The sequence below is a fragment of the Dipodomys merriami genome, unplaced genomic scaffold (genome assembly GCF_024711535.1).
Source record: "Dipodomys merriami isolate MVZ:Mamm:240054 unplaced genomic scaffold, mDipMer1.0.p SCAF_14, whole genome shotgun sequence".
NCBI classification, from domain to species: domain Eukaryota; kingdom Metazoa; phylum Chordata; class Mammalia; order Rodentia; family Heteromyidae; genus Dipodomys; species Dipodomys merriami.
The window spans coordinates 35,194,510-35,219,103 of record NW_027202715.1 but is presented as its reverse complement, the minus strand read 5'-3'; the positions used below and the strand labels follow the sequence as shown (position 1 = coordinate 35,219,103).

Sequence of the window (24,594 nt, the reverse complement as noted above, 5' to 3'; positions counted from 1 at the left end):
AAGATAGAATGAATAGGTGGGCCTAGCTCAAACTCGTATTCTTCTCTTGGATTGCCAGTGCACTGATGAGGTCCCTCTCTATTCATCATTTTTTCTCTACTAGCTGAATGAATCAACTAAGGACACTCAATTTACCTCACAGCTCTAACCTACAGTACTTTATGAACAGTTGGAAACCATATTTCTCCTAGACATCTAATACAATATCACATTCATACGAGAACTTTGTCAGATGTTCCAGTAGTTGTCCTTTGTTTCCCAGGATTTATTCTATGTGAGTGAATCACATACTCACATAGAGTGAATCCAGAAAAAAGCAACAGTAATTACCCATGGAAAAAAGGATGGGGCAATGTAATTGGCATGAGATTATGCTGTCTTTTGAAGTGCTAGTAGTGTTTTTAAAATAAATTTGAGTGCTTTAATTTAGTCATTATTATGGAAATGTTGATTCCGTTCAAAATGTGTGACATATTTTGACTTGTTAAAAATGTATGCAATTAGTTGTTCATGGTATGAGTAATGGTAAACTAGCACATTATAATCTCTTCTCCCCAAATTTAGTGTGTGCTGCCTCCTCTTTATATATTTAGGATTCTCTCTCTCTATACATAGATATGTATGAATGTATATATGCATGTATGTATAGTTTACTTCATAAAGCAAGGAATTGAATATCTTTCAAATGCCTTTTCATACATCTAGCATTATAGAATAGCTTTTCATTAATTAATTTTACAGATGGAAAAAATAACTACTGAGAGACTAACTTTTTTTTAGGATGGTACAGTTTGTAAGTTACAGAATCAAAATTCTAACAGCCTGAAAAGTTATGAAACCCTACTGTTTCCACTAGTGGACAAATATCATTAATGCAAGCAAGTAGTAAAGTGGAAACCTATTTGGAAACTACAAAAAGTAGGAACTAGTAAACTATAAAATGTCTCAATTAAAAAATATTCAATAAAGACCAAGCAAAAACCAACAAGAAAAGGGAAATTACCCTTTAAATCATAAATGTTAGATATAGAAGATAAACACCCCCAACTGTCTCATTGTAAAAAATGAGTAAATAAAAGCTTACAAGGGCTAAGTAACTATTTCTAGTCATACTGCCAGTTAGAGATAGCTGACTTAAAGACATGGTTATTTTGTATCATAGCTGACAATGTGTGAGTACCAGGCAGGTCATAAATTAACAATGTGAAGTGCTCTTCTTATCAGTTTAGTTCTTTGGACTGTTTCTGACTGCTTCACTAGTAGCATGAAGCTGAAACAGGGGAAGACCAGAGTGGATTAGTCATAACAGGTGCTGTTTACATCAGTGTCTATAAGATGACTTTTCTGAACATTTAGCAAAAAATAAAACTGAAGGTGGGAGAGAAAAAGGAAGAAATTGGGAAAACAATCCTCTGACTCACAGGACTTTAGCCATAAATGCCAAGAAAAGCAATACATTCACTGGTTCTTGGAGATGGACTTTTTACTAAGTTCAGTGAAGTGTGTGTGTGTGAGTGTGAGTGTGTGTGTGTGTGTGTGTGTTGTGTGTGTGTTTGCAAAACTGCAATAAAAAGAACAAGTAAAATGTTCTTTTATGGATTTAGTTATAAGAATACTAAAAAATAATGACTATAAAAGTTTATCTTTAATGAAGTAGATGCCTTACAATGGGTTATCTTCAGAGAATGTCTTATAGTCTTCTGATGGATATGACAGAAGTCCAGAAAAAAATGCCTCTCAACTTTTCCCTTCAGTAAGTTTTTAGAGTACAGGCTACATGTACCATAGATGCTGCTTCCTAGAGACTGATGGATTCCAAACTGGAGGACACTGTAAATCTGGAAATGCCAGGCACTGGTGGCTCATGCTTATAATCTTAGCTACTCAGGAGGCTGAGATCTGAGAATTAAGATTCAAAGCCAGTCCAAGTAGACAAATACTTGAGACTCTTATGTTGAGTTAGCCAGAAAAAAGCTAGAAGTAGAGGTATGACTCAAGTGGTAGAGTACTAGCCATGAGCAGAAAAAGCTATGTATGAGCGAGGCCCAGTGTTCTAGCCTCAGTACTGGTACTTCCCCCTTTCCTCCCCCCCTCCAAAGCATTTACTGTAAGATCTGACACACTGCCAGGAATAGTTTATAGATATACTATAGGTGACCACAATGTCATAAATGGAATTCTTCATTGTGATGTTGCTTATAATAACAAAAGAACTGACACAACTTAAACAGAAGTATGAATAAATTCTAATGTATTAATAGAATGGTATATGGAATATGGTTGTGCTAAAGGATAGGGAAACTTTGTGTATTCTAATATAGAAAGATATCTTGAATATACTAACTGAAAAAAACCAAGGTGCTGGATAATAATGCATGTGGTTACTTTTTTTTAAGGAAGGAAATGCAAATGTGTTGTTGCATACAGAAACAGGAAAGAATTCAAGGGACAGCGGGGGGGAGTATGACAGACATCTGAACCAATTATATTTTTATAGTTTTGATTGTTGAAACATATAAATGTTACTCAAAAACTTAGATTTTCCAGGTACTGGTGGCTCATCCCTATAAATCCTAGCTACTCACTCAGGAAACTGAGATCTGAGGACTGTGATCAGCTCAGGCAGGCAAGTCCGTGAGACTCTTATTTCCAATTAACCTCCAAAAAGCTGAAAGTGGAACACTGCCTCAAGTGGTGGTAGATCATTAGCCTTGGCTTACAAAAGCTCAGGGACAGCACCTAGGCCCTGAATTTAAGTTCCAGCATACACATTAAAGGACCACAAGCATACACATTAAAACTACAACCCCCCCATCCCAAAACAAAACAAAACCCTTAGACTTAATGTAAAAAGGTAACCTGTTCCTTCTCTGAAATAAAATCTTGGGGATCATGTAGATTAGTAAAGGGATAGATAAGAAAATGAATAAATGTAGCAAAATACTTTAAGTACTTCATTGAGATACCTCTTTGGAAAAGACGAATCCAAAAGTATTCATTCACTGTGACCTAGGAAAAGATCTTCCAAATTTTGCTCAAAATCTGTTCATTTTCCAAGGAAAACTAGAGATAGGGTTGTTTGAGGCCTTAGGCAGTAAGTCCTATGATTCATTTCTTAGAACAGCTTGTTTGATGTTTGTACCTGAGTATTAGAAACTGTTGAAGGTCTGTTATTTTACCTGTAAATAGATTACAGGCCCCACCCACCCAGACCTAATCACTAATTCCCTTAGCAAAGATTGCATTTCTTGAGAGTTTATAAAAATTTAGTGCGGCAAATTTTTTTCAGAGTCTGAAAAATTGTAGACTTCATTATAGACTTCACATCAGGCTTCTACTTAGAATACTCATGAAATGGGCTGAGCTGCAAATGAAATACTGCCCTCAAGGTAAAGGTAAAGGTGAGAGTTCATATCCATTCTTTTCTGAATTACCAAGAATGTAAAAATATTTAAAAGATTTGAGAAAGAATTTCTTTGATGTTTTAAAATATGTTCCCTGCTATTTAAAAAATGTTTTAAATAAGTCTGAAAAGAGGCATGGTAAGTTTAGAAAGAATAATATAAAAGAGTAAGAGAAAATGCAGTGTTACACCCCACACGTCCCCCCCAACTCCTACATTACTTATCTTTTAGATTGTTTCTCTGAAGATGTATCATCTCTAGCAGCTGTTATAGTAGGTAAAACTCCTACATTTCTCAGATCTTTAAAAGGACAGCCAACTTGACAGGCATATCTGGTCATGTGATGTACAGGGAGGAAAGGCATCCCTCAGCTGTTAGGTAAACCCACGCTAGGTTTTTGCAGCCTCTCTAATATCACTTGAAGACAAGGCAGACAAGCTGTTAGAAAATACCGGCATAGGTTCTGCTACCAGCAAAAGAAGAAAGTTATAATAATGGCCAAGAATGATACATTTCTGAGGAAATAATATTTTTGGCAAGTAAGAAAAGCTTCTCAAACGATCCAAGAATTACAAATATGCTTAAGTATGGAAGACTTAATCTAAAGTCTCATTCACCAAAAGAGAGAAGCAGAGAAGTGGTGGAAATTCAAATAAGTAAACCATATTCAGAGTCAATACAACTAGACTTGTGGGTATATGAGTTTACAACCTAAATTCAGAGATCAAGATATCTGTGTAGAAAGGAGTAGAGAGGAGTCACAGAATGGAATCAAAGGCTAAGGAATGTGAACAAAAAATCCAAACAAGGAAGTTTGTGTTATCTACCACTTTCAAACAACTATCATTCTTTCTTGCATGCACTTCAGTTTTTTTGTTTTGCATTTCAGTTTTCTTAGGGTTCTTAACCTTCTATTGTGAGTTGGACTGAGTGCTCTCCCCACCTCCCAAAAAAAGATACAATTAGGTTCTAAACCCTGGAACCTGTAAATATGACCTTAAAACAGGGAAACTATCCAGGTAGGTAAGAATCTAATCACACAAGTCCTTTAGAAGCAATGTCTTCAGTGTTCTAGAGGACAAAGTTAAGAGAGAGGAATCATAAAGGGGATTCAACACTGCATTGTAAGCGTAAGCTTTGATATTGTAAGGTGTGGTCTCCAGGAACTAAGAGTAATCCCAGACTGACAGTTGGGCAAGGTGATAGGATATAAGTCTTAACAAATATTCTGCTCACAACCTGAAGAAGTTTAGAAATGTTTCTTGCTCAGAGCCCAACTGAACCAATACCTTGATTTCAGGCTTACAGGACCCCAAGTTAAAAACCCAGGGTATTTATGAAGCTTCTTACAAAAAGATCTTTACAGGATAGCTTTGTCTTCTTATATGGTGTGGGACACTTAAAATACACAAGTAATTTATATTCCATGTGATAAAGCAAGATAGATTTATACTTTAATTATAGATTTATAGATAAATTATAGATTTATACTTTAATTAGATTGATTTATACTTTAATTTACACTCAAGCCTCCCTGATAACAGAGTTGTAGGCACCTTTCTTTGCTCAAAGTATAAGAGATCTCTTGGATGCTGGTAACTCAATCCTGTAATCCTAGCAATTCAGGGAGCTGAGATCTAAGGATTATTAAGCCAGCTTCAAGTGACCATCAAAAAACCATAAGTGGAGCTGTGGCCAAGTGGTAGAGTGTTAGCCTTGAGCAAAAAAGCTCTGAGACAGCCCAGTCCCTGAGGTCAAGCTCCAGAACTGGCATAAAAAAAAATCAGAGTCCTATTTTAGCTATTAACTATATAGCTTGCTTTTAAATTTTTTATAATTGCATTGTAAGTGCTCTCCTAATCACTTTATATACTTATCACATTCTTTTTCATTAGAAGCATAACATTTACAATACAGATTAACATAATTTAAGTAATAAATTCACTTAGGATGGCTCAAATACTTTCATAAATAATCCTCATTCTTTATATTTGCAAATGTATGTCACATTATTTCCTCAGACCAAATTCCTAAAAGATGAATTACTAGGTTGGTGAGTAATTGCACATTTGAAAAAAAAAATTCTACATGTTCTTCTAGTATGTTTCCAGTTTAAAAAAGAGGCTATCCTTGGGCTGGGAAGGTAGAGTGCTTGCCTTGCATGCATGAGGCTCTGGGTTCTACTCCTCAGCAACACATAAGCAGAAAAAGCCAGAAGTGGTGCTGTGGCTCAAGTGGTAGAGCGCAAGCCTTGAGCTGAAGAGCTGAGGGACAGCACCCAGGCCCAGAGTTCAGGCCCCACAACCAACCAAAATAAATAAATAAATAAAAATAAAATAAAAGGAGGTTATCCTATTGGCCTAATTATACTTTTAAAATAATTTAATGCCATTTACATACAGTATTTGACTCCATCTATTTGACTTCTCTAATAGCAATATCTCATTAGTTTCTTTTTCTTTCTTTCTTTTTTTTAATAGAGGTACTGGGGTGTAAAGTCAGGACTTGAACTGCTAGGCAGACTACCATTTGAGCCACATATTCAGACATTTTTCTCTGGTTGTTTTTGAGATATGGTTTCACTTTTAGCCCAGGATATTCTGTATTGAGAATCACTATTGGTGCTTTCCACAGAGCTGGAATAACAGACAAAAACTACCCTGGCTCAGATTTTTCTGTTGAGATAGGGTCTAGAGAACATTTTTGCTAGGACTAGTTGGGACTACAATCCTCCCAATCTCAGCTTCTTATCGCTAGCCTCTTCCAACCTCTTGCTCTGCTTCCTGGTTACCATGAGGTGGAAAGTTCTTTTCTACCACAGCCTCCACACTATAATGTTCTGCCTCGCTAACAACCCAGAATCAAAGAGCCTACTGTACATGGATTGAAACTTCTGAAACCCTGAGCCAAATTAACTTGGTCTTAAGTTATTTCAAGTATTTGTCACAGTGATGAAAAGGCTGCTTAACTGTACAATAAAAAGACATATAAAAGTCTTATTGTAGTTGGTTCTCTAAGCAAACTTATTATTCATGAGTTTTTATTTATTACTTTAGGTAACAATGATCTAAAATAATGATTTTGCTTCTTTATGTACATATTTACCTAGTTTATTTCTTGTTGCTGTTTTCACTCAGAACAAATATGAATAACTGAAATCTAACTTTTAAATAGCTGAATACTCCATTCTTAGCCAAGATATTTCTATGTATATGTGTGTGTGTATATATATGTATATATATATATATATGTATATATACATAGAGAGAATGAGAGAGAGAAAGAGAGAGAGAGAGACTATTACCATTCTTGATGTTAGGGAAAACAAGATGTGTAGGTGAACTTCTATTTTCAGCTTCTTTCTTCTGGCTAACAGTTGAAACAAAACTGCTGAAAGTGGGTATTTGGCCTTTGGCGCCTCTGTCCAAACACTAAAAAAAAAAAAAAGTTAAAATTGCAGTATAACTCCTACTTTCTGTAGTTAAATTATTTTATTGCATAAATCAAAAACATTTATAAGAGGACATTTAATAAGTGACAGATAAAACTGATGATTTACAACTGATTTACCTTTGCTAGAACCAAATTATCTTAAGTATTCTAAGATACATCAAAGCTGACTTCTTACAAACTACTAGTTTGTAAAGAGAATAATCACCCTTAGAGGCAGCATGGGGTTTAACAAAACAATACATACAAAATAATTAGCATTGCTTCTTGTATACAGTACATACTCCACTAATGTTACCTGCCATTAACTATGTATTTAGATATACTATTTTTGTAACCTCCTAAAATATTGTTTTTAATAATTTACATGAATGTGATATTTCACTGTTTGATTTCAGTGAAGTCTTTCTTGTCATTTTAATACAAGTTTATGGGCCCAGCATGCTTCTGCTGCACAACTCTGTTGTTTTTATACAACTTTAAAAGTTCAGATTTAAAAAAAAGAAATAAAAATCTTTTCAGAGTTTATTTTTTCTAGTCATTTTTGCATGTATTTAGATTCTTGGATCATAGAGCAATCTAAACTATAAACTATCCATTAACAGTTTTCCACCAAGTAACTCCATGAAATTCATAATACATATTTAATCTGTATTTCATATAAACCAAATAATGTAGACAGTGAAAAATTCCACTGCCTCAGGGCTTATTCCTGGCTTTTAGATCTTCATATGCTAATGTTCTAGCTTCCAGTCTGTTAGAATAACTAAACATTTACTATTTTTTTTAGATTTTTATTTTTTAATATATATTTTATTGTAAAGATACTGTACCAGAGGGGTTACAATTACATGAGTTAGGTAATGAGTACATTTCCTATTGAGCACTGTTACCCCATCCTTTGTTTTTCCCCTACCATCCCTTCCTTCTCCTCCTCTCCAACTCTTCCCTCCCCCAACCTGAAGTGATAAAGTTCCTTCCAACATAGTGTCTTGTACATCTCATCGTTACAATGGGTCAACCTGTATTCTTTTTTTTTTTTTTTTTTTTTGTCGGTCGTGGGGCTTGAACTCTGGGCCTGAGCGCTGTCCCTCAGCTCTTCAGCTCAAGGCTAGCGCTCTACCACTTGAGCTACAGTGCCACTTCTGGTTTTCTGGTGGTTTATTGGAGATAAGTTTCACGGACTTTCGGGCACAGACTGGCTTTGAATTGTGATCCTCAGATCTCAGCCTCCTGAGTAGCTAGGATTACAGGTGTGAGCCACAGGCTCCTGGCTCAACCTGTATTCTTGTTTCAGCATTTTGTTATTTTCCTTCCCCTCCCCAAATTAGAAAAATGTATATACAAGATGTATATACAAGAATCAAATACAGTGAAAACAGGGGTTATACCATGGGGGAAGAACATACAAAAGAAACAAAAAAAAATCACATAGTACATCATAAATACATTAAAACAATGGCAACAAAGATGAAACCTCTTGTGTTCCTATCTTGGGGTTTATTTCGCTTAGCATCATCTTATATGGTCATACGTACACAGCTTTTCACCTTTTCTGCTTATCCTAGACATATACTAGTTATTGCAAATAAGGGAAACCATAGGACCTATGTTTCTTTGGGCCTGGCTTACTTCACTTAATATAATTTTTCCCAAGTCTTTCCATTTTCTAACAAATGGGGCAGTGTCAGTCTTTCTGATGGAGGCCTAGAATTGCATTGTGCGCGTATGTGTGTGTGTGTGTGTGTGTATGTATATATATATATATATATATATATACATATATATGTATATATATATATATATATACACACACACACATACATATTTATATATATATATATATCACATTTTTTTGATCCATTCATCTACTCAGGGGCATCTGAGTTGATTCCATATCTTAGCTATGGTAAATAATGCTGCAATAAACATAGTTGTGCTGGTAGCTTTAGTATGGTCTTGTTTGTGATCATTTGGGTAATGCCCAAAAGTGGGATTGCTTGCTTTCCAAAGTGGTTGAACAAGTTTACACTCCCACCAGCAATTCAGTAGGATTCCCTTTTGGCCATATCTAGCATCTGTTATTAGATTTCTTGATTATAACCATTCTAACTGGAGTGAAGTAGAATCTCAATGTTGTTTTGATTTGCATTTCTTTTATGGCCAAAGAAGTTGAGCATTTCTTCATGTGTCTATTGGCCATTCTTATTTCCTCTTCAGAGAAGTCTCTCTTAAGTCTTTATCCCACTTATTAATCAGGCAGTTCTTTGAGGATTTGTTGGAGGAGTTAATTTTTTGAGTTCTAAGTATATTTTAGATATGAGACCTTGTCCATTGTATGGTTAGTGAAGATCTTCTCCCAATCTGTAGGCTTTCTATTGATTTTGCTAGATATGTCCTTTGCCATGCACTCTGCAGTTTCATGCAATCCCATTTGTCCAACCTTTCTTTGATTTGTTGTTTCTGGGTCTTTATTAAGAAAATTTCAGCCTGTGCCAAGGGGCCCTAGAGTTTCTCCTATTCCTTCTTATAATGTTTTCAGGGTGTCTGCTTTTACTTCAAGGTCTTTGAGCCAATTGGAATTGATTCTGGTGCAAGGTGATAGATAAGGATCTAGCTTTAGTTTTCAATAGTTGTTTAACCAATTTTGCCAGCACCATTTACTGAAGAAGCTGTCTTTCTTCCATTCTATTTTTTAGCTTCCTTATCAAAGATTAGGTGGCTATAGGTCTGTGGGTTCATTTCTGGGTCTTCAGTTCTATTCCATTGGTCCTCAGGTCTGTTCTTGTTCCAGTACAAAGCTGTTTTGATTACTATGTAGTAGAGTTTGAGATTGCACTGTTCTTTCTGCTAAGGATTGTTTTTGCTATTCGGGGTCTTTTATTGTTCCACATGAATTTTTGGGTTGCTTCTTCTATTTCATTAAAGAATGAGGTTGGGATATTGATATACTGATAGGTATCACACTGAATTTGCATATAGCCTTTGGCAGTATTGCCATTTTCACGTTAATCCTCCCAATCCAGGAGCATGGGAGGTTTTTCCACTTCCTTAGTTCTCCTTTTTCAGGTTTTAAAAGTTTTCATCATAGAGGTCCTTCACTTCTTTAGTTGACTCCTAAGTATTTTATTTTTTATAGGGCTTTGCAAAAGTACTTGCTTTTCTGATTTCAGTCGTGATCTTCTTGTTATTGGCATACAGAAAAGCCACTGATATTTGAGGGTTCATTTTATACCCTGCTACTTTGCCAAAGTTTCGGATCAGCTCAAGTAACTTGGGAGTGAAGTCTATGGGGTTCTTTAAATACAAGATCATATCATCTGCAAAGAGGGTTTTACTTCATCTTTTCCTGTTTGGATCCCCTTTATGTTTGCATCTTGTCTTACTGCTCTAGCTAGGCATTCTAATACTAAATTGATGAGAAGTGGCGAGAGTAGACATTGTTGTCTTGTTCCTGACTTTAGAGGAAATGGCTTTAACTTTTCGCCATTAAGTGTAATGCTGGCTGCACGTCTGTTATACACAGCCTTTATTATATTGAGGAATGTTCCATGGATTCCTAGTTTTTCCAGAGCTTTCATCATAAAGGGGTGTTGGATCTTTTCAAATGCTTTTTTTGCATCTGTTGAAATAATCATGTAGTTGTTGTCCTTGCTCTTGTTAATGTGATGAATTATATTGATTTGTGTATATTGAACCAGTTTTGCATCCCTGGAATGAATCCTGTTTGATTATGGTATATGACTTTTTAATCATTTACTTTTTTACCCTACAGGTAACTAACTTTCACAGTAGAGCTTCTTTTTAATATCTTCTTTCTTCAATCACCAGACTGACTTTATTTATCTTTTCAAAATCAGCTCATATATGGTTTTTTTTTTTTTTTTTTTGCTTATGTGGTGCTGAGGAATCGAACCCAGGGCCTCAGGCATGCAAGGCAAGCGCGCTACCACTGAGCCACCTCCCCAGCCTTCATATATGGTTTAACAGGAGCATTTATGTTCATTGAATATTGATATATTCATCCCATATTCCATACCCTCTTACAGAGACATCGAAAGAACTCTTAATAGGCCAAAAAAGAGAAATGATGTCCCTCACTTCTGGACTAGCAATATCAATGATTTAAGACCAGTGAGAAACTTTGTTTCCTTCTATTTGTTCCCTCTAGTACTATAACACAATGACTAAGAGTTGAGGTATCATTTATCAACTTGGATCCTTGAATGATGTGTAAACAAAGCCGTTTCTGACCAACACTATACTTCAGAGTTTTTAAACACTGAAGCTTGGTGCTAACTTGAGCAGCAGCACACACTATCAAGCTTCTCTGGAAAATGTTTTGTGGTACCCCCATTTCTACCACCAATTTGTTCTTACAATTTGTTTGTTATTATATGGAAATTTTAGTTATTTTCATATTGGTCCCTCATACTGCTCTAGAAATTTCATATTCATTGTAGATGAATAAGACTTCTACTTTAGAGTAAATCCATCATCTTTTCTTCTCAAGGAAGAAGTTAATGTAGGTAAGAGAGATGCAAAGAACTAAAAAATTTCTGGAATTAGGACACCCTCAAAAAGTAGTTAACTCTTATTTCACAAAAAAAGAAACTGAAATTGTATGAGATTCACCAAAAGTTACTAACAATCAAAATGTGATGAACACTAAATGAGAATTTGAGGGATACTTTCATGAATAAAGTACACAGATGAAGTTTGTGTGTGTCTGCATGTGTGCACGTGTCCGTGTGTCCGTGTGTATGTGAGAGAGAGAGAAAGGGGGGGGGGCCGGGAGGGAGAGAGAGAGATATCTTTGGACCACTCATAGACATCATTTATTTGTTTTGTTTGCTCCTTGATTCTTGTCTATATTTCTGCTCATCAAGTTACTATTTCTGTGTTTGGATCAGCTTATAAAAGTCTAACTGAAATGGAACAGTTTTCAACAGATGTGAGCCATGAATCTGGTTTTACCTGCATAGACAATATCATCTAGGCTCTTGTGTAGAACCTACAATATAATGGGTACTTAATAAATAATCATTACTAAGATAAAATACTAAAACAAATCATTTAAGAGAGTCCCTTGTTATACTTTCTTCTATTTAGATGCTTGCGTTAATGTATTACAAGATATACATTTACACCTCAAATGGGGGAATTGAGATGCCATGCCCAAGAAGTTCTCAGAATTGGTGAGAGGGAATCCAGAATTCAAATTCCATTCTGAATGATTATGATGACTGTACTCTTAAATATTACAGAATCTCTACCTATGGTAGCTAACACTATTAAGAACTTACCAGGTGAAAGTAGATATGTTAAATATATCAGCCTATTTTCACAACTACCTTTGGTAGTTGCTTTTATCTTCTATACTTTTACAGATGTATATTAAATGATATTTAATAGCTGTAGAAACAACTCACCTAATCAGAGGAAATTAACATATGCACAAAAACTAAGTGTACATTAGGAAAACCTCTGCTATCTTAACAATCAGAAAAAAACAGTATTTTATTTTCTTTCCTGTTCCTTTCTCCACCTGTGGTAATAAAATGGGGTTTCAAAGAATATTGTAAGTCCATTTGTGAGATTTCCAAGTGATAATAATAAAAAGTAATTCAATGAACAGTTATTTCACAGCTATCAATTCTAACCTTTAGTAGATTTGTAATGAAAATTCCTGAAGGTAAGAAAGAAAATTGAAAAGAGGGAAAAATAACACAGGAATAAGCAATATTTCTATATTTATTTAAAATAATGCTCTGGAGTAGCCTGAAGGGGAGTACTTTTGAAGCTGAACTACAACCCTACTGTAAGAAGTAAGGTCTCACTGCGGCAGTAGGTTGAATGGCAGCCAGGTAAGGACAAAACAGTAACAGCTATTTTAGGTCTAAGTCTGAAACACAATGAGAAGGAAATATTGTCTTATGAATTATAAAGTAAAAGAACAATGCAAAATGCCTTATTCTAAATTTTACAAAGGCATATCTGAAAAATTTCTAAACTAGGTTACAGAACTACATAGCTTGTGATTAACAAGAAAAGGGACCAAAGATTGCTAGGCAAAAGCATACTTTTCATGACAAAAATTAATTTTTCTAATAGGATTATTGTTGTTCAGTAACAGTAAACTAATATAAGGACAAAGCTATATGGCATAAGATGGCAAAGGACATAAAAAGTGAATGATTGCTTTAGCAAGAGATGGGCAAAGGCAGTTTATCTGTAGGTGGGAAGGTCATGTATTAGTCCCGTATGAATGAAGGGCATTGATACTGCTTAGTAAGTTAAGCAATGGTGGTCTTTCCAGATTTTAGTTGAGGAATATGAAAGACTGAACAGCTAAGAGCAAGAGAATAGCAGAGGCAAAGACATCAGCCAGTTTCAACTCCCATTTAATTTCTTATTCTAATCTGTCTACATTCTAATAAACTCTTCTGCTAAAAAGAGGCATAAATTGACTGATTTTCTGTTTCTTGTAATCAGAGAAGCTTTAACAGTACGAAAAAAATTCCTTGATTTAATATGTCTGTTGTTTGTAAAATGATTGTGTTCTTGGTACTTGTTATTTAAGATGACATGAAATTGATCATGGACATTTTAATAGGTTGACAGATTAATAAAAGTAAACTCTCAAAACAGCAACTTCTCCAACTCAACTTGTAGAAAAGTTAACCTAGGACTTTCATGACAAAAACACAGAAACAGAACAGCATGCTACGCACAAACAAAAACAAAACAGGACAGCATGCTGTGCAAAGACAAACTGACTAAATATGAGATAAGAAAAAAGTCCACTGAGTATTAATATGGCATCAAACTTCATACCAAATTAAAGGTTAAATGATACCACTTTACAACTCTTCATGACTTAGATCTATCACATATAGTGTATTTGTTTTCTGCTCAGTTTTGGGAGTGTTATCTGTGAGTCTTTCAGAAGAACCACCCTAGAGATGAAGTCTTGGAATGCGGCCAGCCTACAACAGTGGGCTGATATGTTGAAGAATAGAGAGTAGCAGGATCCCCAACCAGCTGTTACAGATTGAAAAGGAAAGTACAAATATAAAGCCCAGGGAGAAAACACTTTAAGAATTCATTGAGAGAAATAATAAATTTTAATCTAGGCAGAGGGTAACTTGAATTTATTAAACTTTAATTTACTGCTGCAAAAAAGAATTTTATGTTGTGTTATTATCATAACTAACCAAAAATTGTATTTCATTAGTACCTAACAGATCTTAATAGTCTTCTGACTATAGAAATACACAGAGTCTATGTAAGGTTACTATATAGAATACTTTCAAAAACGAAATACTGAGTACTTGTGATGCTCATAAAAATAATTTAAAAATTTCAACATTATATACATTTTATTCTAATACATGAGTTCCTACTTTCAACTTTTATTAAGAAATAGATTATGGGCTGGGAAGGTGGCTCAGTGGTAGAGCGCTTGCCTTGCATGCCTGAGGCCCTGGGTTCAATTCCTCAGCACCACATAAGCAAAAAGAAAAAAGCTGGAAGTGGCGCTGTGGCTCAAGTGGTAGAGCGCTAGCCTTGAGCTGAAGAGCTGAGGGACAGTGCCCAGGCCCAGAGTTCAGGTCCCACGACTGGACCCAAAAAAAAAAAAAAAAAGAAAAAGAAATAGATTATATCTGAATTCAATTTCTACTAAAAAGTATTTTTCAGATGTCAATAAGCAGGATATTCATAGTCCTCTATGATCATTTTTGTTTTGAATGTCTAGTTGTTATATTAAAAATTCTGGTAAATTTTACTTTGATCATCCTCTATCCTCCAAAGCTAATAAGAATCTCAGTAAAGATAAACACTTGTTCACATGCTAACCAAATTCTTTTTTTTTTTTTTTTTGTCAGTCGTGGGGCTTGAACTCTGTGCCTGGGTGCTGTCCCTGTGCTCTTCAGCTCAAGGTGAGCGCTCTACCACTTGAGCCACAGCGCCACTTCCAGTTTTCTAGAGGTTTATTGGAGATAAGAGTCTCACAGATGTTCCTGCCCGTGCTGGCTTTGAACCATGATCCTCAGATCTCAGCCTCCTGAGTAGCTAGGATTACAGGCATGAAGCCATCGGTGCCTGATACTAACCAAATTCTTGATAAAGGAAAAATGGCTGGGTCTATTTTATCATGAAACAACAAAACACTTTAAAGTTATTACAGCTCCCTTAGAGTCTCTGTAATATAATATTTTAAGTTGAATTTTTATGTGTACAAAATCTATCCTTTAAGTCCCAATGAATGTGCAGACTACCTATGATACATATAAAATACTTTTTCAAAATAATAAGTGGCTTTTTGAGATACTGAGCAAAGGTTATCATGTGAAAAGACTAGCAAACAAATACATCTCTGTGTGTGTGTGTGTGTTTGTGTGTATGTGTGTGTGTGAAATTGGAGATTGAATTGAGGGTCTTTTGCTTGTTGAGTAAGCACTCTGCCACTTGAATTATGCCCTAGCCATTTTTGTTGTTGTTGTTTATAAGTACGGTCTTGTTACTTTTGCCAGGAGGGCCTCAAATTCATAATTCTCCTGGTTCAACTTCCTGATAGCTAGAATTATAGGCATGCATCACCATTCTGGCTGTGTGTTTTAAGTAAAAAATAGAGTCAACTTCAATATAGTTTACCAACTTCTAAAATAAACTGATCTAAACTATCTGTCTGGGCTATAAGGCCTCAACTGTATATACAGTCTACAAAAGATACTAATTTTAAATCTTGTTATCGGATATTCTCTCTTTTTAAGTTTGTTTTTCCCCCAGTTCCTTATTAGGATGCTAGGTAATACAATCAGAAGTGTTAACTTTACATCATTCTATTAAGATGTGAAAAGTCAGCTATATTTAATGTGTGAACTTCTTTCCAAACTAATACCAGCAGTCTAAGTAGGATTGCTTTCTTTATATAATAAAAGCCTTGTGTTTCAAGGGACACTAGGAAATGAAGATGTGGATTTTGAAATAAAAATCTATCACCCAGGGGCTGGGAAGGTGGCTCAGTGGTAGAGCGCTTGCTTTGCATGCGTGAGGCCCTGGGTTTGATTCCTCAGCACCACATAAGCAAAAAGAAAAAAGCCAGAAGTGGCACTGTGGCTCAGGTGGTAGAGTGCTAGCCTTGAGCTGAAGAGCTGAGGGACAGCGCCCAGGCCCAGAGTTCAGGCCCCACGATTGGACCAAAAAAAAAAAAAAAAAAAAAAGCTGGAAGTGGCACTGTGGTTCAAGTGGTAGAGCACTAGCCTTGAGCTGAAGAGCTGAGGGACAGTGCTCAGGTCCAGAGTTCAGGTCCCTGACTGGACCTCAAAACAAAACAAAACAAAACAAAAAAATCTATCACCCAAAGTCACCATGAAATTGATCAGAGATAACCCTCAATTACTCCTACAAACATTAGTTCTGAAGCACAGGACACTCAGGTTCCTTTACCACCAAGAAGGTAAAGTGACACCAGAGATCCTTTTCATTTATTTTCCAACACACACAAAAAAGATGCAACTATGTCGTGCCTACGTAGTAAAATATTACTTGTAGAGTACATGCTTTGATAGGTAAAATCCTTCAACTAATTAGTTTTGTTGTTCTTTAACAGAAACATCTAAATCAAAACCAAGTATATTTTGATGACAAGCCTTAACTTTTTAATTCAGCTAACTTAGCAAAATTTCAACATTTTTTTTAATTTTAGAGGCATATTTAATTATATTTGCTCCAAAAATATTTTTGGCTGTCTACTAAAATATCACACAGATATCTTCTCCAAGATACAAGCATTAACTAATAACAACTAGCTATTTGTATAAGGCTTGTCAGAATAACATTACCCACACCAGAAGAGATTCTTCACCCTAGAGCCAACCATAATGTTTACGGTAGGAGGGGAGAAAGTGAAAATAAAACATACAACACACACACACACACACACACACACACACACACACACACGAAAGCAAAGTTTCCCATAGTTTTGTCACATCCACATGCTTCATTTATCCACTGCAGATCTTTCTCTTCTTAACTCTAAAAATAAGCAAGTCAATTTTCAAACTCAATGCCAAAAGAAGTTGCTACTTTAGTAGCTAGACCTTTTTGAAGCTATTTTTTCTCTCTGTCAAAAGAAATTCATAGGGCTAGAGGAGTGGCTCAAGTGGTAAGAGTACTTGCCTAGTAAAGACATGGCCCTGAGCTTAGTACTACCAAAAAGAAAAAGGGGGAGAGGGGAGGAGAGAAGAAAAGAGAAAAGAAATACATATGAACCTAGATATGTAACAGTTGTAAAGAGTTCAGAGCACATGACATCTCTTAGTTGTGTATGTGGACTGGGAGAGAGATGAGTTGATAAAGGCAGTACATACAAAACCTGAGACTTGATAGGAAAGGCTATGAAGAAAAGTACCAAAATCACAGGACAGGAGTAGAAAAGCTAGCTGATTTACCAAGAGCTTTTCAGCAACAGATTTTTGTTTTTAAACAATAATATCTCACAATTGAATGGTTACTATGTATAGGACTTTTTCCTGAATCCTTTACATATATTAATTTACACTTCATATCGATTCTATGAGATAGGTCCTAGTATTATTTCCCCCATTTTATGGACAATGAGTTATAAATAACAGTATCACAGCTGACGTGTGTGTGTGTGTGTGTGTGTGTGTGTGTGTGTGTGTGTGTGTGTGTGTGTGTGTGTGTGTGTGTGTGTGTGTGTGTGTGTGTGTGTGTGTGTGTGTGTGTGTGTGTGTGGTACTGGGGTTTGAACTCTGGGGCTCTCATTTGCCAAGCAGATGCTCTACTACTTGAGCCAATCCATCAGCTCTTTTCCCATTGAGTACTTTTAAGATAGGGTCTGGCTTTATGTCTAGGCAAGCCTGGGTCATGATCCTGCATGTGTTTCCCCATGAAGCTGGGATGATAGGCACAAGTAACAGCAACTAATCACAGGTTAACATAGAGTTCTCAAGTCCTGAACTGTAATCCTTCAGATCACCACCACCAAGTAGCTGGGATTACAGGCTTCTATCACACTAGCCTACATTTGATATTATTAAAGGTTCTCTGGTTAACAATGTTAATGGCTACTTTTCTCCAGTTGTCAAACAGTCAATGTGTGTTCTAACATTCTAGATTAATTGTAAACCCAAAAATGAGCAGACAGATGCGTTATGGTTATAGCTTAAAAACAACAATGCTGACAGACTTCACAATCAACTCAAAATCATACACTCAGAGTATGCATTCATATAGTGATAGTCCTCCTTTTTTTTTTTTTTTTGTCAATTTGTGGGGCTTGAATTCTGGGCTTGGGTGCTGTCCTTGTGTTTTTTAGCTCAAGGCGAACGCTCTACCGCTTGAGCCACAGCACCACTTCTGGTTTTCTAGTGGTTTATTGGAGATAAAGAGTCTCACGGACTTTCCTGCCCAGGCTGGCTTTGAACCTCGACCCTCAGATCTCAGCCTCCTGAGTAGCTAGAATTACAGGCATGAGCCACCAGTGTCCGGCTAGTCCTCCTTTTTTTTAATCTCTTAAAACTCTGATGGCTTTTGCTGTGTCAGACTGCTTTACTTCACATAAAATTTAATTACACCTCCACACTATAACATTAAAACGAGCAGACATTCTAGAACACATCTTCTCTTCCACAGTAGCTCTAATTCTGGTAACAACTTTTTGAACAAATTTGTTGCTGGATGACATTCTCTAATAACCAAGATATTCAGAATACTCTTGTTCAGAGTAAGGGAAAAGGCAGGAATTTTTTAGTTGGAGCATCTTGATTACAAACAATCTCTGTCCTTTACTAGCCATTTTACCATTTTTTCCATTAACTCACTAAATGGCAGAATACCTAGGAAATCCTCAGCACAAGGTAGGTACTCAATAGCTATGATTTATTATTATACATATATACATATTATTTATTATTATACACATACACATACATATACACATATTTATTATTATACATATACACATACATATACACATATTTATTATTATACATATACACATATACATAAACAAATAGTTTATTAAATTACTTAAGATATTCACCATCATGTTCATTCTTTCTCATCTTGACTCTTGCTTGTAACAATGAATAAAGAACACAGATTTTCCATATACAGGATTGTTCTAAACACAACTAGTCAGGATAAGTTTACACATATGCACCCCTGAAATCCCTTTGGCTGGACTGCCATTTTATATAAATTTTCTTCTCCAAGAAACCGTGTCAAAAACCTGAGTCCTTTTTCTTCACTAACTTTCCTTCTCATTCACTCCTGTTATCCAGATAGGTTCTATATTATGTGGATTCTTCCATTACTTCACCACTCTAGTGAATAAACTTAACACCTCAGGCATAAATTACAAAGCTCTTTCCTTCACTTTCTTCCTCTTCTCTCCTCCAGGTTAGCAATATACTACCACTGATGTCATTATGTTGTTCCTCTATTCAAAGAGTTCCAATGGCTTCCCATTAACCATGGCGGGAAAGTGCCCAACTTCTCTGCTTAGCGATCTGGTTCCAACCACAAGCAATCTTGCTTACCTCCCACAAGTTCCCAGCAGGCTTCCATTGGGCTAGGTTTATTGCTCCCTAATTTTTCCCTTTAAGTCTTGTTCCTGTTGTTTTTTCCCCATGGGATTATTGTATTCATTTTCTTTTGCCTATCCAAATCCTATCATCCTTCAATGGCCAGTCAGCTAAAATAATTACTTCTACTTCAAGGCCTTTCTTCACAGTTCTGCACACACTAATCTCCTTTCTCTGATCTCCTTTAAGGTAAACTGTTTCTATAGTTAGTGGTGGCTTTCACTTATTGCTTTGTTTTTCATGCATTAGTTCTGCATCCTCTGAGGCAGGGATCTAGTTTTTAAAATCTTGCCTTTTGTTTTGTTTTGTTTCTGTAGCATCTAGTGTGATGACAGATGTTCAATTATTAAACATAACAGATTCCAATAATTAGCAGTTGCATTTTGGTAAAGATGCTCCATTAACTCCTTATATACATATGTGACAAAAAGTGCACAGAGTTTTCACTTTTGTTATAGACTGCTCATCAAATACTCCAAACACTTTCTGCCTTCCTTCAAATTCCTCTTCACCTTCATTTAAAAAATTTTTTTTTCAATTTAATTTTAATGTCAAGGTAATGTACAGAGGGGTTACAGTTTCATAAGTAAGGTAGTGAGTACATTTCTTATCAAACTTGTTACCCCCTCCTTCATTTTTCTCCCACTTTCCCTCCCCATTTGCTGACCTTCTGTGTGTGCACATACCTCCTTTAAAATTCTAAAATAGGGGGAAAACAAAAATAAAAACAAAAAAATTTTAAAAATCTAAAATAGGGCTGGGTGTAGCTTAGTGGTTGCATATATAAGCATAAAGCATATACACAACATACACATAAAAATATTTAAACTGATTTCTTGCATTTCTTTTCACATCCCTGACTTATATAAATTCTAGCTTTTTCTGAAACCTACTTCATTCCTTGGTACTCTATCCCATGCAGAATATCTTTTCTGTTTACCTGATTAAATACAGAAGCAACCAAACTCATCCTTTTCTTGTCTCTATAAATTCTGCCCCACTTTGGGCGTTCACTCTTTCCTCACCACTTTTCTCCTAATATTTAACAAATTTATAAGATTCTCTACTCCAACCTATAGACCTTAGTAAGTTTAATATTCCCATAACTTGTACTATCCTCCTTTAAATTCTTTATTCTACATGACAGCAGCTGATTGTCACTTATAGTCCTCAGAGGGCTTCTTGAGCATCTCTAACTAGAACTACTTTAGCAGCCATTTCTTTAATTCTCAACCATAACTGATTTCTACTGTGATTCATTCATTTAAACTGTACCTTCTCCAATCCTTTTCAAGTGCTGCTCCATGTGTGAAGTAGACTTGGGATAGGACTGAGGTTAAAAATAGACTCCTAAGCAGCAGGCACTGGTGGTTCATGCTTGTAATCCTAGCTACTCAGGAGGCTGAGATATGAGGATCATGGTTCGATGCCAGTCCAGGCAGGAAAGTCCATGAGACTCTTATCTCCAATTAACCACTAAAAAGCCAAAAGTGGAGCTGTGGCTCATGCTGTAGAGTGCTAGCCTTGAGCAAAAACTCAGGGATTGCACCCAGGCTATGAATTCAAGCCCTGGGACTGAAGAAAAAAAAAAAAAAAAAAAAGACTCCTGCATCTGGCCCCAAAGAACTTCTAGTTCAGCACATAAAGCATCAAATTTTCAATCTTAGCTTTATTGGAAAATTAAAAAAAATTCATTTCCCTGTCTGGTTCATGAAATTTCAAGTTACCAGGAGATTTTACTGTGCGTCACTTAAAAACCCGTGACTTGTGGTGAGATGTGGGAATCAGGACCTAACATATCACCAAAAGAACTCTGGTCAGTCACTTTTGAGACCTGACTGGAACCTCTTTGGATAGAAATGGTCTTCCTTCACACTTAGAATGTATCATGTGAAAGCTTCCCTTCCCAGTATTCTCCTTCCAGGCCTGTGCCTTTCTTTAACCTCTAAGAGATAGTGTAAACTTGTCAACTTTTATTAAGGTCATCATAATCTGATCTCCTGTTTATTTTCATGAGCTATCACTCTAAATTACTTTCACACTCTCATATAGATGATACAGTAACTTCTTTTTTTTTTTTTTTGTGGGTCACGGAGTTTGAACTCAGGGCCTGAGCACTGTCCTTGAGCTTTTTCACTCAAGGCTAGTGCTCTACCATTTTGAGCCACAGCACCACTTCTGGTTTTCTGGTAGTGAATTGGAGATGGACTTTCCTGTCCTGGGAGGTTTTGAACTATGATCCTTAGATCTCAGCCTCCTCAGTAGCTAAGATTACAAACATGAACCACCAGCACCCAACTGATAGAACTTTGAAAAAGCCACTATTGCAGGATCACTTGAATTGAGTCATACTTAACCTAGAGATAAAGCTACTAACTGGTACAAAAAGGAAGAATCACTGAAATGGCTCAAAGGAAAAGTTATGGATCACAATTAGGTTCCTAAAGAAACATCTGGGAGTTCTAGTTAATCCATGAGGAGGCTGAAAAACAATTGATAGGCCACACAGATCTCTCCTTGACCATTCTATTCCATCAACATGACAACCCTCCAAACCCTCCAATACACCAAGGCCTTCCTCACCCTGGTAAACTCATCATCATAGTTCTCCTGCTTTCTTGCTCCCTGGAAGAACTAAGAATATACTTTTTGACATGGACTTTTCATTGCTATAGATCAGAATTTTGAAAATCTCTCTGATAGCTACACACACACACACACACACACACACACACACACACACACACACACACACACACACACACACACACACACACACACACACACACACACACACACACACACACACACACACACACACCTCTACAGACATGGTATCAATGTTCAAAGACCATGTAGGCACTTTGGAATCACAAGTTTTTCCATTCAACCTTATCCTGTTTTGTCTTTTCAAAGTTTAATTCAAGATTTAAAAAAGTTTTTCTGAATCCTTTTCTTTTTAACAAGTAGTATAAATTCACAATTCTTTATTTACAATACCAAATCATATAAATTCTTCAAACAGAAAATGTTTTGCAACTCATTCAGTGGAAGACTTGAAATATGGGGCTGATTTTTTTAAGTTACCATAAACACACATACATTGTTTTGCAATTTTAAACATGCTGGATTATGGGGAATGGTCTGACACATACATCATTGTAGGTATTATATAAGATATGTGTACAGTTTACTTTCACAAAATCTGAAAAATTTGAAATTGCAAAGCCCACAGGCTTCAGATAACAGATGTTAGACCTACACAATGCACCAATTTCTGAAAAATTTTAGTCTAAACCTTCCATTTTAGTTACACACTGAGACATATATAGATTTTGGGGGGGGGGGAGAGAAATGCTTGCTTCAAAAACTAAGCCCATTCATGTAACTGTGTCTGTTAGTATGTATATTTAATTTTTTTGAAACAGCCACCTTAAAAATATGAAGTAAGGCCTTTCTATATAATAAACTCTAAAAATCTAGGGTAACAACAGAAGGAACCAGTTCTACAAACAGTTGGATAACAAATTCCTTCAAAGCATCTCCCAAAGTAATCCCTCTTCAGTTCCAATTTACCAATCAATTGTAGCTAAATTTTTTAATGTGTGCCATCGGGGTCCATTGGTTTATTGGTTTTTAAAAAACAATTTCAAGTTGTCACAGACCTCACATATTTTTGAGAAACATTACTCAAAATGTTATTCCAATACTAATTCTTTAAAGAGGAGTAAGCTATTTTAGTTATTTCTTAGTCATTTCGGAGGGAGGTTTTAAGGAACTAATTGCAAGTAGGAATTTTAAGATGTATAATAGTCCCTAAACTTTTACTATTTTGTCGTGCACGGCAAGTCATGATCTTTAAATACATCGAAGCAAACTTCCAGAAAAGTATTTAAATATTATGTTCAACAAAAAAACCTCAAAATCAGGGCTTAATTTCTTTTTCCTCATTATATTCCAAAGTAACCAGAATCATAACCACCAGTACAAACAGTGGAAAGGGAAGGAGGGAAGGAGGGAAGGGGGGAGGGGAGTAAAGGAGGGAGGGAGGGGTGTCCCATGACATCATCTGGCAATCTGTAGTTTGAGGGCTGACAGCACTTTCTAAATAACCTAACCAAAAGGCAGTTGGGAAATCATCTCTATCCAGCTTAGATAACTTAAAAAGAGTTTCAATAAAAGGTTCAAAAAAGCTTCTCACCCCCGTAAGTCACAATGCTCTGTAGGAAAAATGATTGAGAAAAAGAAGACGAAGAGCATCACGGATGCACTTACCTCCCACCACCCTGACGGCCCCGGAGCGGTCACCATCCGGTGGGCACTCCAGGCAGAGCCAACTCCAGGGGCAGGGGGAAGGGAACGCAGGGCACAGCCACGCGCGATCTCGGCGCCCAGGGCGGGCGGGCAACCTCGGTGGGAAACCCACTCCCGCCCGCCCCGGTGCTACCTGTGCTCACCCGACAGGACGCCGGTCCCGAGTGGCGGGCAGCTGCCTCCACGAGGTCCGGGGTGGGGTGCAGGGAGGGGGGTCGGGGCTCAACCCCACCGAACCGTCAGCGGACACCCCCCCCCCCAAGTATCCAGGGCCGTCCACGAGGCTCAACTCCGTGCATTCCGTCCCCGGAAAGGGCGGCCCGGGTGCATTCCCCGAGGGAGCCCTGGAGGAGGCGCGGGTACCCGGATGCCCACCCCCACTTCCCGACGTTCGCCGTCGGGGCGCCCCGTGGGCCCCCCTCCCCCGCCCCGCACCTACCGCGGCCGCCCCGGCCGGCACGATGGGCGGCAGCCTCTCGCGCTCCGGGTCCTTCCCTTTCTTCTCCTCTGAGGCGGCCGCCGCCACCGCCGGCGGCGCGGCGGGCAGGGGTTCCCGACCCGCCTCACTCATGTCGGGCCGGGCGGCAGGAGCGCGAGGCGGCGGCGGCGGCGGCGGCGGCGGCCGGACGGCTGCTGAGGTTGGCGCTGCTGCTGTCGCGGCCGCGAGAGGGCTCTGGGCGGCCGCTTCCAACCGCCGCCGCCGCCGCCGCCGCAGCCACACCGCCCCCGCCCGCGCTCCGCGCGCGCCCTGGTCGCGCGCCCCGCCCGCCGCCCCACTACCACCACCACTCTGCGCGCGCGCCCGA

General features: G+C 37.4%; 1 protein-coding gene across 1 annotated transcript in view; it reads right to left on the bottom strand.

Moving 5' to 3' along the window:
* Hectd2 (HECT domain E3 ubiquitin protein ligase 2) overlaps window positions 1-24,380 on the bottom strand; it is a 69,572-nt gene extending 45,192 nt beyond the window's left edge. Inside the window, exons 1-2 of the mRNA XM_070021183.1 lie at window positions 24,228-24,380; window positions 6,709-6,835 (exon numbers count right to left, since the gene is read on the bottom strand). Of these exons, the coding sequence (XP_069877284.1) occupies window positions 6,709-6,835; window positions 24,228-24,359 (259 nt within the window). The 5' untranslated portion in view covers window positions 24,360-24,380. The remainder of the gene's footprint in view (window positions 1-6,708; window positions 6,836-24,227) is intronic.
* Window positions 24,381-24,594: the final 214 nt, after the last annotated feature.